At 41.4% G+C, this 14,253-nt stretch overlaps 1 protein-coding gene across 5 annotated transcripts in view; it reads left to right on the top strand.

The window, feature by feature from the left end:
* LOC143431552 (glycogen synthase kinase-3 beta) overlaps positions 1-14,253 on the top strand; it is a 49,520-nt gene that overhangs the window by 12,022 nt on the left and 23,245 nt on the right. For 2 of the 5 annotated variants that reach the window (XM_076908421.1, XM_076908449.1), the window contains exon 2: positions 4,159-4,191. The exons of 2 other annotated variants lie outside the window; for them this stretch is intronic. In XM_076908421.1, the coding sequence (XP_076764536.1) occupies positions 4,159-4,191 (33 nt within the window). Of the gene's footprint in view, positions 1-4,158; positions 4,193-14,253 lie in introns of all 5 variants that reach the window. One more of the 5 variants, XM_076908395.1, reaches the window with a different exon arrangement.

The raw sequence follows: 14,253 nt of genomic DNA, 5'->3' as shown, positions 1-14,253 counted from the left end.
TCCATCACTGATAATGTTTAAGAGTAATATTTAGGGAAGGACGGAAGCTTGTTCTGAAAATATTTGTTGAAACATGGATTTTATAGAAATATACAGCTCACGAGTCTACTCACAGGTCAGATATTTATTTTCTTGATAGATTCTACTGCAATAACAAGAAATTTGCAATAACAAGAAATTTGTATGCTTTCATTGAAAGGTGCTTGTAGATAGTAATATATGGAGTATCGCTTCAAATACGTCTAAAATTATACAGTTTTATAAAGAAAATTTATTTCGTACAACAAAGAGTTTATCGTAAGATCGTATCGATCATTTTTCATACAAGATACCATTTAACTTTCGTTCGATATTTGCAAACCTTACGTTCTTACATATTATACTAACATTTATTTGCAACTATAAATGGAGAATTTGATAAAATAAATTCGTACCTCTCTATCCATCGTATCTTACGTTTCTGGTTATCGACAGACGATTTTTCTCTGTACTACAATAAATACATGACGTGAGCAGTAGTAGATTCATCATCCCTCAATTTAATCCTCTCCGTTACGTGTGCATACGAATTCAGTTCGGATCGCAATGGAAACCGTATTCCCAGCGACAATTAATTAATTGGCAGCCTTCCTTCATCGAAACAAATCGCCTTCCACGTAACACCAGATGCAGAAAAATTGCTGTTTATCTACGCCGTTGTGTAACGGAATCTTCTCGCACAATCGGAAGCGCTGTTGATAGCTGCTCGGAGTAGTACACTCTGGCGTGAGAGAAAAAATTGCGCGATCGATGAAAATGGTATTTTAGTGCTTCTAAGCAGAGCTGCGATAGATTCGCGCGAATGACACGCGAGGTCAGAGAAAGCGGTAGACACGATTAGAGGGTTCGTTTCTTCGGGGGTGTAAATAGAAATCATTTGCTGTTTCAAAATCAGGCTAGTGCTAACGATTCTGTGGGAAAATTGCTAAACAAGATTCTGAGATTCGATGGATATTCGGTTCGAAAATGTGAGATCTCTCAGGAAGATCCAAAGAAGCTGCAATAAGTGGAATTTTTATGTCTTCTAACTAAAATTTTAATTAATTCTGCTGTCGAGCTTAATTAACTTAATCGTTAAACATTATCAATGTTTAAGGATAAAATCGAAGTGTTGAAAAATCAAATGGAATTTAACGTTTTTCGACTGGAATTTTTCGACAGGTTCCTTTAATGAACTTCCACTGTCCCAATCGGAAAGTTCAAAGACAGAGTTAAGAAATCAAGCAAAGATCTCGCAATCAGAATCCCCTTAGAGAAATCCTGAAAAGCGAGAATTCGGAAATCAATTCGAAACAGAAACAAACGCACTATAAATTTCCGCGAAATTTTTCGACCCCATAAGGTCTTCGAAGACAAGGTCATTCGTCGCGTCACGAAAGGAACGGCCAACGACGGTATCGAAAGCCAAGATTCCGGCCTCGTGCGCTCCAGAACTTGGAATACACCGTCGAAAGATAATGAACGCGGATCAGCCGCGCATTTTTGGATTTATTAATAACGCGAGAATCTGGTTGCAGGCCAAGCAACTTGTTTTTCCGGGCGCAAGGTCAACCCCGCCGGGTTATGTTACTGGTCCCGACGAGAGGCGAGCTCGTTGACTCCCCGTCTCTCTGCCGTTTCCACCCTCAACCCGCGCGCGCCCCGTGGCACAGTTCGCCATCGAGTTCTTCGCGCGGACGTAGTGTCGCGGGGAACTCCCGTCGTGGGTGGAGAGCGTCTCCGTTTTCTGGCCCGGAAACCGACGCCAATTTCACCAAAGTGGAAGGCGCAGCGGAGACAAAGGCTGGCCAAGAATGGCGAGGGCTGAGCAAAGGCGAGCCAGGTGTCCGTGAGCGTGACGCTGCTTTCCTCGCCGGTGTTGTTGCCCGCGCCCTTTGACCCATTCCTTCGGTTGTTCTTTGATAAAAGAAACGTTTCTCTATGCATTGGCTACGGATCGATGTCGCGAATCGGGCGGAGAACAAAGGCGGACAGAAGCGGCGCTAGCTGTTTATTCGATCGTCCAAACTGGCGAACGGTCGTTTCATCTTTCGCCGCGTCGTTCCGTTCGCTTGGGACATTCAATCGTTTGCAATGTAAGCTCGTTTTCTTGCCAATGCTTTTTATCGACTATGCTTCTCGAACGCGTACTCTGATCGATTGGTATGTAATCACGCGGGAACTATTTACTTCTCGTTACTATCGTTCGGAGATATCAATTGCGGAGTGCCGGTGTGCACTCGTTATTTGCCTCTTCAGGATACGGACATGGTTGTACGTTTGCTTACTTTGAATTGGCCAAGCGACCATTATTGGTAGCGACTGAGACATTATTTGGGTTTCTCTTGTGATGATAAGGGTGACGGTCGTTAGGAGCATCGGTAAATATGGTCCTGCGGCATGATGTAGTAGGGTGCATGGAATACGGTGGCAAGGAAACGTGTAATTAGTGTGTAAATATTAACGGTTAAGTGGTAGTTGACAGAGAACCGGAGAAGCTGATGGGGTTTGAATGTGTTGGTCGGTGTACGTGGTATCGAAAGTGGAATTGTTGCGTGCTGGTGAGGATAGGAGTCACCATGGTACGAAACAGGAAGTACTATACATCTTCTAGATGTGGAGCAAATTGGGTGTGGCAGCAGCTCCCGTGCTCGCCACCAGAGGACTTTCCATCAATCCCTCTTTCCGCAGTTTCCTTCGTATCATCGATTCCTTTCTCTGGATCTTGTCACATCGAATATCTTTCGGTCTGCTAGCCCGTTGTTATAATACGGATAACCTTTCGGTGATGAATCTAGCCAGAAATTCGGAATATAATTTCTACCTTAACAGGCTTTTTTCGTAAACTCTCGAAGGAAAAGATTTATGAAATTTATGATTTAATACAGAGGACGATTCGTCGGGAGAAAAATCCTACGCGGTGTTTTCTTTACTTTCTAACGTAGAAAAATGTTTACAAATAACATTTGCGCGTGCACGTATGCATCCACAAAGTGATTTTTTTATCATACTTGAATGTACAAAGATTTTAATGTTAAAATTCTAGAGTTCAACGGAAGTGATTAAAAACAAAACACAGCTTGTCTAATTGCATCGAGAGTAGGTTATTCCCTTTAAGGTCGAGCAAGGTCACCGGAATTGAACCCGTGATCGAAGTAGAGGATTAGGGAAATCTAGGGCCTGATCTCAATAGCATTACGTTCTAAATGACCGCCGTTAAAGTTTCGCGATCAATTTCACGAGCGCAGCACGGTCCGTGTACACAGACGCCCTCGACAGCCCGTACAATTTGATTTGACGAACTTGCGGAAGTTACTCGCCGACGGCCGCTCGGAAACTATTGTTCCCCTCTGTACTCGGTCTTCTATTTTCAACAGCAGCTGCCGGCGTGCCGACCTTGACTGTAATCTCCGCAACTTAAAGTTGAACGAACTGTCGCTGGAGAACAGATCTGTCTAAAAATCCAAAGCATCATCCTTTACCTAACCTACAAATACATATTTTTTCGTAACTGTTTAATATCATTCGAACGGTCAAAACGGTCAACACGGTCAACACGGGTTTTGTTACCCATCGACGCGTTGTATCTTTCCGTGCCACGTGTTAGTCATTTGTCAGAGAAAAGTAAATCGTACCTAAGAAGGCGCGGTTGATCGCTTCTCCAGTGACGCCATTTTGCGCCCACACCGATGGTTGATTAATAATGACTGGCGACCGAAAGCGGCGCCACTTTCCTCGCGTTAAGTGGCGCCCCCACCTTACGGATAACTGCTTATTCTCGGTTAGTAAAGTAGAACGCGCGTCCGCGAATAACCTCGTGGAATCTCGCGACTCACCCCCCGCCCGCCTTCCCCTTATTTATTTTCAATATTCACGAATACCCGCTCTCTTCGGTGGACAGTCGACAAAACACATGACAGCTTCTCACGATCTGTTTTAGTTGTGTTACGCTAATTACAAAAAATGCAATTCAAACGGGCACGCTTTCCGAGTTGAATTTTCTTATTGACTTGAAATTAGCGGAGCACGCCTTTGTTGTACGTATTCGAGACACGATACATAGTTGTTATAGCATTTATATGATTAGATTTATTTTGTTATGTTGAAATGCCGCAGTTTCGTTTATTGTTTCATTTTCAGGTCATCCGGCTGGTGGTGTAACTTTAAAAAAAGGTAACACTCCGATTGCTACTGTAGACGCTATTCGTATACTTCAGAAAGTAAGGAACCTTAAACGTGACTACTTATAAAAATAGAATGGGAAGGACGATTGTTTTGTCTAGTTTTTAGTACTTGGATCTTTAACGAACGTGCTTGCAAACGTTCAAGGTTTCCTTTTCCTTTCACGTTAATGGAAAAACGAAACGCAAACTACTTAGAAAAGCTAGTATTGCAAACATTATGAAAAGAAACTAAGCATTAATTATGAAATGTACGAACGACAAGAACTTGTAGCCCTCTACCAGCGAGTACAAGAACCACTATAATTTTACGTCGATCCGAGTCACTAGTAGTCAGTCTATGGCGAACAAACTTCGTTCGCAGCAATAATCCAAATACTAAAAACCAGTCAATAGTTTGTAGCTATCAAATCATTAGTCGCTCGTGATCACATCAACCATCTTATCGACATCAATTATTCCAATTCCTCGAAAGATTCTTTCAGCCAGACTAAACGCGATCTCGAAGGTATCGGCTCTATTTTAAGAAAGTTACCACGATCACGGTTACCCATCCAGATGTCGAACACGTGTCCCCGTGCATTCGCCGAGGACTCGAAAGCAGAGTTAGCGGAAAATAGACGGGACGCGGCACGGGGAGCCTGTGTATATAATCCAGTCTAACGTCGCGATGTAGCGATCCTCCCCGCGGGGCAGCCCGTGTTTGCCACGAGTCGCGTGCCATCCCGTTTCCCGCGTCTTACGCTCCCGCGGGAGAATTCCAGCGCAGATTCTCTCCACGCGAACATCTGGCCCGGGTTCCATTGATTTGTCATCGCGTCGAGAACGAATCAGCTGTTCACGAGGCCGCCCTTGACGAACATGCGTTCACCTTTCTCCATTCATGCTCGCCGCGTCGAGTGGCTCAGTGGCAGGGCTCCCTGGTGAACTCTCTCGCCGGGCTCCAATACCATTATCCGCTCTGATCTATTACCCTCGAGTGATTTCGAATTAATCCCGGCACCACGACCTCGTTCTTATTGATCACAGTCGATAACATGCTTGCCCGTAATTCCCTCGGTGTCCGCCCTCGCTCGCGGGATCATCTCGCGATACGGATCTCCCGAATGATTTGATTGCCGATGTTTGGTTGGTTATTCACGGTTACGACGAAAATGCTACGGATCGAAAATTGCGTTCGTAACAGAGGGACGAGAGACTCAAGGGCAGATATTTCAGACTATCGCGGATGCTGCATTGCATAATGATTATATGTTGCAGCCGATTTACCGACACAGTGGATTTCCTGATCCTTAAAGAAACTAACTGGATGCTGGCAAAGTGTCAAAGCTTTTTCCAAAAGTTCATGGCTTGCGGCCAAGATCCTCAAAGACGGTTGCTGTAGGTCAACAGTAATCGTTGTGCATACAAACAAGGCAGCCATAAGTCTCGCGCGTATCTCGCCTCGGTCCACAGTTGCATTACCGTTTCAATTTCCGTCACACGGTCTGTTGTATCCTTTCGAACAAAGGATTCGTTGTCGTCGACGTTGCGTTTTCATCGGCAGTCGACGCCGGATCCTCTCCTCTGTCTCGCGTGGGTCTGTCATCTTTCCGAGAGTCGACAGGGACACGGGTTTAGCATAGAGAAAGCCTAACAGTGATCGAAGGTATTACCAGCAGGGATAAGTGGAATTCTACGAAAACGCAGAAGGTTTCCAGCCACCGTCGGGATAATTTGCAATTCATGACTGACTCCAGTCTGCAGATCTAGCCAGCCCGCGAGACCGAGATCGGAAATCTCCCAAGAGCCACCAGACCAGATCCACGGTCGTGCGGTAAATTTCTCGCCAGGTTTACACGTGACCAACGCGTGGTCTGGGCTGGAATCGCGTGTACGTGACGGGGCTAAAATCGGCGGACAGTGTTGTTTCATCGACTCCGTAACGAGCCACGTTAGATGCCTGTCGAGCTTCTGGTAATCCTGGATCCCCGGAATCCTTACGTGTGCCGTAGAGCCTGACACAATGGCGTTACCCGAGGTTAAAACTCGCCCCCGGCCACAGGTGAGAAACAGGGGCGCAGCGAACGAGTGCTCGCAAGCCGGTTAGTATAATAGACGCTCGGCCCCCCGACCCGGGTCGATACCGCGTTCCGATTGGCCGGTGCAATTGGATTCCGATCGACTTTTACGTCTCCAGCGCGAATTCGATAGAGTACAATGGGATTTTCCCACACGCTGGCTGGTGTCAGGCTTACCGGATCGTACGATTGATTCGCCCGTGGGAATTCCTCGTATTTGCCTCTTGGCGAACTTTAACCCTCCGCAGGCTAGCCTATTTTTAGGTTTTTCGCCGCGATGCAGTTTCAAGAAATCGAGGAGAATTCAGGATTGTTCGAAACGTCTATCCATTGCTCAACTGATTTTTTTTAACTATATTACTTCATGTTGCGAATACGTTCCTATATCTTTAAACGTTAATTTTGTCCATCTCCAAACTTAAATGCGACTCAATTCTAATATTTATGAGCGAGAGCCTCGGTACATTGAGCAATAATTCTTCTCTTTCGTTGTCATTCTTAGATTTTCAATTTTTCTTTCTTTGTTGCTTTTCCATTTTATCCATTTTTACCGCGATCCTTCGCTCCGTATTTACGACTTTTTCCTCACTTCAGCAAAGTATCTGCCACGATAAGGTTATCGTGGGTACGAGACGAAAAAATTCCGAACACGTCTGTGCGCTCAGACATCGGATACGAGTCATCCAATTGTGCGAACAAAAATAATGGCTTGCTGTTTGCAATTAAGTGTATCGAAGAGATATCGAGCGAATAAATGCTACTCTTTGAGAATATATCTTCTAGGTTAAATCGGGCAAGATCAGTTGAATGGACTGGAAAAGTAATCGTCGTGCGATACACACCGCGATCGGTCACGAAACTCTCGAATTCATTCGTCAAACGATTCTCAGGGTCGTGGATTCGATTGAGCGAATTCTGCTATTTCCGTCGCGTCAATTAAATACCAAACTTTTTATTAATCGAATTAATTGAGTTCTTTCACGATGTTGATGAATGAAATAACCTATCGAATTTTAAATCTCGACAACGTTCGTAGCTATTGGCGTGAAATTAGCTAAATGCATAAATTTAAATGTTTCTACAATATTTTTTAAATCGGCGATAGATTGGGAGGAGAAATAAATCGATTGCATATAAAATTAAAGCTAATTGAAACATATATTTATGTTTGCATTCTGTGCGAGAATCATTAATTATCGCAAAGTCTAGAAATTCTGATAGCGACGGGTATTCACTAAATTTCTCGCGTCTGATCGATACTCAAACAAACCTAACGCCTTTGTTCAACACCTTTGACGCGCATATTTGACGCGTCATAATATGCGTTTATTAAAATTTTCCATGGGTTGGATTGTAATGACTGATCCGACGTGAGAGGTCACAGGTGTTGCGGCGGTAACGTGGAATAATTAAAATTCACGAGTTCCAGACTGCCGTTGGATCTCGTAATCAGATTCGATCATCGATAATCCGGCATTATCATGAATTTAATGCTACTTTTCTTTTCTATATTCAAACGCATCCATAAATAATCGCAGCTTTATCATTAATTCTAAAATAGTTTACTTATTATCGTAGCATAGAATTGTGAAGTCCTTCGAAAACGCTTGCAACAACTATCGCGACTTTCCTCGTTTTCGAACGTCTCGTCTTTGTTATGAAATTTTTGAAACTCACGTTGATATACGCGTACGTTCACGGTTCCCTGACTAAAGATTTCATTGATATTACAAGCAATCTATTTTAAACTGGTAATAAAACCACTCGGATTTCCTACTTTTCAGTGCTTGATATTTCACAGCCTAAAACAAACTGGAACGTTCAGCGAGAAAAAAAATAAAGAAAGAGGAAAACCATGAGTGTAAATCAGTAAACTATGAACTTCACACGTTGAAACGGTCGGTAGTAGGTGCGTGAAAATGGTTGAATGGAAGTTTGTTGGGTAATAAGCATTAAAGTTTGAAGAATAACGGAAACAGCAACTTTATTTTTAAAAGCGAGTGTACACTTCGCAAAATGTGTGTGTGTGTGTGTGTGTGTGCGCGCGCGCGCGCGCGCGCTTGCAACGTACCTTCAAAGGAAGAAGTATCTTTTTTAATTCAAATTGAATATGTACTAGAAATGTTCAAGTAACCTTTCTTAACGCTAGCTTATAATCTTTCAGCGTGGAATATTATTAATTAACTGAAATAAGTTGATCTTTTTAAATTTGTGCCAGTAAGATCCATTTATGCGATGAATCCTCTAAAAAATATTTCTAAACTTCACGAAAAAGTCTTATTATTAAAAAAGTCTTATTATTATTTTCGACCGAAGCTCATAACTTTTCGATGAATATGCGGATGAAAATGTTGCATTGAAAGTCAATATAAATCGAAACGATCGGACGGTCGTTCCTGGGACCCCGTCAGTTCATCAGGTGCTCTTACGTTCTAGCACTATTCCTACCGACACTTCACGTACACCTATTCCTACCGCGGCTGGTCAAATGACCGGTCTTTCACAACTTATATTTTTCAATGTTGAATGCAGACCAATAGCCAGCTTACCAGTATAAAAATATATTTTCTTTTATTCACGAGTACATAATCTACATTTTATTCTTTTTCGTCGCATTTTTTACAAATGGGCTTCTCAACTGTACATTTTCCGCATACGTACTTTTTACATATTAGACAGATTTTGTTCGTCTTGTTATCCTTACAATACCTTATCTGACATGTTTTCCGTTCACGAGAACCTGTACTTGTACTTGCGATGGGTATTGGTTGATTTTCTTTGCCGAGCTCTTGTTGGTATTCGATGGCAAGTTCTTCTGCCAATTGAAATAGAAATTCCTGTCTTGTAATTTCTCCCCCCGTAGTTTCTTTATATAACACCCATGCATTTATCCCGGCTAAATCCAAGATATTAAAAAATACTTGCAAAGGCCATCTCCGAGATTTAGATTTTACCGAATAATTTCTGGCCATTTGGTCGGTCACATCTACGCCAAACTTGGTGCTATTATATAATTGAATTGTCTCCGGTGTTCGGGTTTCATTTTTTTCAATTTGTACGGAGTTGTGCATTGAACTGAGAATTAGAACTTTCTTTCTTGGTTTGGCTTTGTAAACTGTCAACATACAATTATTTGGGCGATAGATTTTGGTTGAAAAAAGTGCCATGTCGTCATTTTTCAGTTTTGCCAGTCTTGGTAGCTCTTTTCTATTCGCTCTAATTGTCCCAACAATCGTAGTATTTTTTGCTAAAAGTTTTGTTGCTAAAGGTAGGCTTGTAAAAAAGTTGTCCGTGGTTATATTTCTTCCGCATCCTACATACGGTTCTGCTAATTTCATAGTAACAAACTCTCCAAGAGGAACTGAGGGTTCTCTACTTTCATCTTTTCCCAAATAAGGAAAGCCGTTTATTATATATTTGCTACGTACATCGGATGCTAACCAAAATTTTATACCAAATTTGTCCGGTTTATTGGGCATGTATTGAGTGAATCTACACCTTGCTTTCGTTGGAAACAATTGTTCGTCAATAGTAATATATGGTCCTGGTTTATAACAATTTTGACTGTTGTCAATAAACTTGTACCAAACTTCGGAAATCATAGCAAATTTATCGGTTTGTAACCGTTGGCTTCGTTGATTTCTGTCGTCAAATCGAATAAATCTCATAATCTCCGTAAAGTCATGTCTACTCATAGTATTTGAGAAAAAAGGCGGGCCCCACTTTTTGTTCCATAGAAGTGCTATATCTATATTCTTAGCCTCATATGCGCCGCGTGCATACAGAATTGCAAAAAATGCATATAACTTTGCAGTAGACAGTTCCCATTTATATCCCAACACTCTAAATGCCTCTGCCTCTGTGCACTTTCTTATAAGTTCGATTATATTCTTATCAATTATCACAGAAAATGCCGTCCTAACTTCGCCTTTCATAATATTACGTTTACTATACCCAGTCGGGCCTGATTTTTCCCTAAAAATATTATGACCAGATGCTCTTCCAGGATTAGACCCTATTTTTACTTCCTGCCAAACAGTTCCGTCTATCGCAATTTTCTGGAAGGCACTTATCGGATAAAATCGTGTCATAACTACATTACCTTTCGTTTGTAACGACTTTATAGTTTTGGAATTGAGTTTTAGAGAGAAACTATTACAAAAATGTATAAATCGTACTACCGGTCAAATGACCGGTCGTGGTAGGTAAGACAGACTACAAATTTTTCTCGGAAAATAAACAATAAAAAAATAAGTGAATACTGAAAAATATATCATACATATATATGAGGAAAAGTGGTAAAGTTTAAAGGCGATTCACATACGTTGAATGTAGGAAATTCCAATTGAAAATTTAAAAACGGTCATTTGACCGGTCCTGGTAGGAATAGTGCTAGAGTCAACGTGATTTATCGGTGCGTTCCCCGTCACGTTTCCGAACGTTCAGCTACGAATCGAAATGATCTACCTCCTTCGTCCATCCATTGATTTATGGGTGATCGTTCCCGGTATCTCGTGGCTTTCACGTTCATACCCATTGAATCGAAGCTACCTGCGAGCCGCGCAGGAACTTGCTCGAAGCTGAAGTTTCGTAAATCTATTTCAATTGACACTGTGATTTGGTTGGAAATTATGTGGTATGATCCGTAATGATCCGTAACTGGTGAAAAAATGTGTGAATGAAAAAATAAGTCGAAAATATAGAATAACTATTTTTCATTTCAGGCTTTGTGTTTGAGAAAATCGACTTTGAATTTTCTCACTGTAGTTTCCACTGTAATATCAGTGGAGTCATATTTAAATCAATTGTATATTCGGAAGAAATCAGAAGTTAGTTGCTTTTTAGAAATTTAATTAAAAGGGCAACATTATGTTCTCGCCAGGATGGCCAACATTTTCAGCTATTTCTGTAAGGATAAATTTTGTTTCAAACATTCTATTTCATTACTTGTTCGTAATTCAGTGAGATCCATTAGAAAACGAGAGATTTTCTCGAAACAATCACACACACCCTTTCTAGATACTTTTCTGTCGTGATTCTTTATGAGATTTTGCGATTCGAGTCAATAGCCTCTCTCCGGTGGCTTTCGACAGCGATAAGTATCGCACGCATTTGGTAGCTCGGAACGAGCGTGGATCATTCGCAGAAATGTTAACGCGATTTCGAGGAGAGCCCGGGTTATTTTCGAGGGCATCGCCTACGGCGATAGAACTGGTTCGTTCTATTAATAGTCATGGCGTTATCGCCATTTTTGCTAGTGTTCTACCTTTGGCCAGCAAACCGGATCGGAAGAAAGGAACAGCTCGTAAAGTCGCCATTATTTCTCCGGTTCTCCGCTAAAACTTGGCGCCTTCGGGACCAGGCGTATAGATGCTCTCCCATTTCGAATCATCAGGGCATTTGTTCGATTGCAATCTGTGTTTAGAAACCGTTACAGTACCGCACAGTGCGAAATATAATTACATGCAATACTTTTTGCAAAACTTCAAGTCGACAAAATGGCAAAAATAAGAAAAAAATAAATTGTCATTTTCTAGACATTTAAATAAATACGATGAAATGCAATTACCGTAAAATGAAAATGTTTTTTTACTTCAAATATAATATGCATCCTGCCTGTAGTTCCTCTATTATTTAAAGAAAGCCGCTAATGATCTCAGAAGTAAAGAGAAACCAAGTAACGTTGAGACATAACTTTCCTCGAATTTGCAGTAACTCGAGCGTTTAATAAGAACCATTTCAGCCTTTCCGTTATTTCTGACGTCATTGTTACAAAGAATTATTAGTTACGTTCGGTTGGAAACGTCAGAGGTGACGTCGCCGAATTTAGACGCATTTATTCGTCGTCCAACCTACCGACTTTTCCGTCGTCCTTGGTTTTGCGTTCACAAACACCGATTTTCTTTCGAATCAACGTTCTATTCAGCTGGTTCGTTTAATTATAGCGCGGTGAGACCTCGTGTGTCGTTGCCGCCGACTCTTTCTCTTCAGCTGGAAATTATTATCCAGCACGTGCCGCTAAATTTGAACTTTGCCATCGCGGTTACGTGGCAGTGCGTCCGTTTTTATCTGACCGCGATTGCCCGCGGAAAACCGCCTCCTCCGCGCCTGATCGTCGCTGCTTCCGATACACCAAGTCCTATCATTGATAATCAAAAAACATGATAAATTGTGGAAACTAACCTAATTAAGTAATTATTAGTGAATAAAGGAGTTGGCATATCTTTGTATTTTTTTCATATTATTTAATTGTAACACCTTTTACCGTGTACTCTCTGTGTTGTATAAAAATATGTTTCAAACAAGTGGCTTGAAGCATTTTTTTACGCAACAGACAGTTTACCAATAAGTTTAAGCGTTACAGTTAACTGATTCTTTGTTGTCTGCTAAATGTGTTGGCAGAACCACATCGACGTATCAATTACGAAAGATTTGTAAAAAGAGCGATTAAATCGTTTTGCAACGCGAGAAGCCTCTGACATTGATCGAGTGTCTACTCTCAGCTCGAATTTCCAGAAACGAACAAAAACTGAAATCTGAAGGTAGAACGTTCCGAGAAGAAGACACTCTCGAGAAGACTGAACAATGTTCCGAGAACATTCAGCCTCTTCTGAATAAACGATCAAAGAAAACGGGTCATTAGCTAGCTTGTTTTTGAAAATCCTATATTACGTTGCACTTTAACACGGGAAAATTGCCAAATCGAGTTCTCAGAGTTACCACCGTTCTAAGAGAACCGATGTTAACGTGTTTCTGCCAGAATTTTATATTTAATAGCCAGAGGGACTTCCAAACTAAATAGTCACCCTTCCAAGAAAGTTTTAGCGGATCTGTAGAAAATTCAAACCGCTGTTAGTAAATCAGTAAAATAATAATTGATCTTCTATACAAAAACCAGGTCCTCTAATTATAATAACTCTAAAAATAACAGAAAGCATTTAGAATAGTACAATGAAATAGTTCCTGTATCGCTAAAACTGAAGAGGATGATCGAGCAATCTATTCCCAGCCGCAATGCTTTATATTATATATGTATTTTATGGATGCTCGTAGACCATCAACATAATTCAAAATTGGATATGAAAATGGTCCCACATGCCAAAAATTGCGGATTTTATGCAGAATAATTTCCTGTTTACTAAAATATTTTATTATTGGGAAACTATATTTCGAAATCTTGTAATATTTTGTATCTCGATCGAACGAAACTTCTCGCACACGTATCGGGGTTACATTTTTCAATATTTTAACATTCAATATATTAACATAATCGAAATCGAAATTGTTCTCTGTAGTTAGTGGAATGAAAAAACTGTTCATCGCAAGTAAACAATGAGACGTAAAAAAGTTTTTACTTCCACATCGATGCGGACGATTTAACGATCATCTCGCGATGAAGATTTGCAAACAATCACGCGAAACGTTCGAGGGTCCAGGAAAACAAACGTTAGGTAATACGTCGATCAATTAGGTTTCGTATCGACGTTAGATGCGTTTTATTTGTTGATTCATACCCCAGGCACAATTCGTCGGCTGTCGAATGTCCGCGATTACCACGCGGAACGTTCCATCGAAACGTGAATATACGTATATCAATCGATTTGACGTAAGCAAAATTTACAGAGCGCAGTTTTCCCGAACGGATGCCAGAAACCCGGTAGAAAATCATCGTTGAACCGCGTATAGTGCGCAGATCGATCGCGCAGGGCAATCGAGCGTGTACCAACCTAACCTAGAAACTCCTCGAACACGGTTTCGACGATTTCCCCGTGGCTCGTCGTGTCACGCGGGTTGCCAAGAATTTCATCTGGCCTAGTCACGTCCCGTTCCTGAAGCCGCTTCTGCTTCTGCCTCGATTTCTTGGAACCTCAATCGCGGGGGAATTGCCCGCCTCTTTGTCTCGTGGTGCTAGTGTAAAAGCTAGTATAAAAGAAGCTGAGAGTAATTCCTTGAATACTTAGCGGATAATTTATTAATTCTCGATTCCTCTTTTC

Source organism: Xylocopa sonorina, chromosome 1 (genome assembly GCF_050948175.1).
Source record: "Xylocopa sonorina isolate GNS202 chromosome 1, iyXylSono1_principal, whole genome shotgun sequence".
Lineage (NCBI taxonomy): Eukaryota > Metazoa > Arthropoda > Insecta > Hymenoptera > Apidae > Xylocopa > Xylocopa sonorina.
This window is presented reverse-complemented; position numbering and strand designations above follow the sequence as displayed.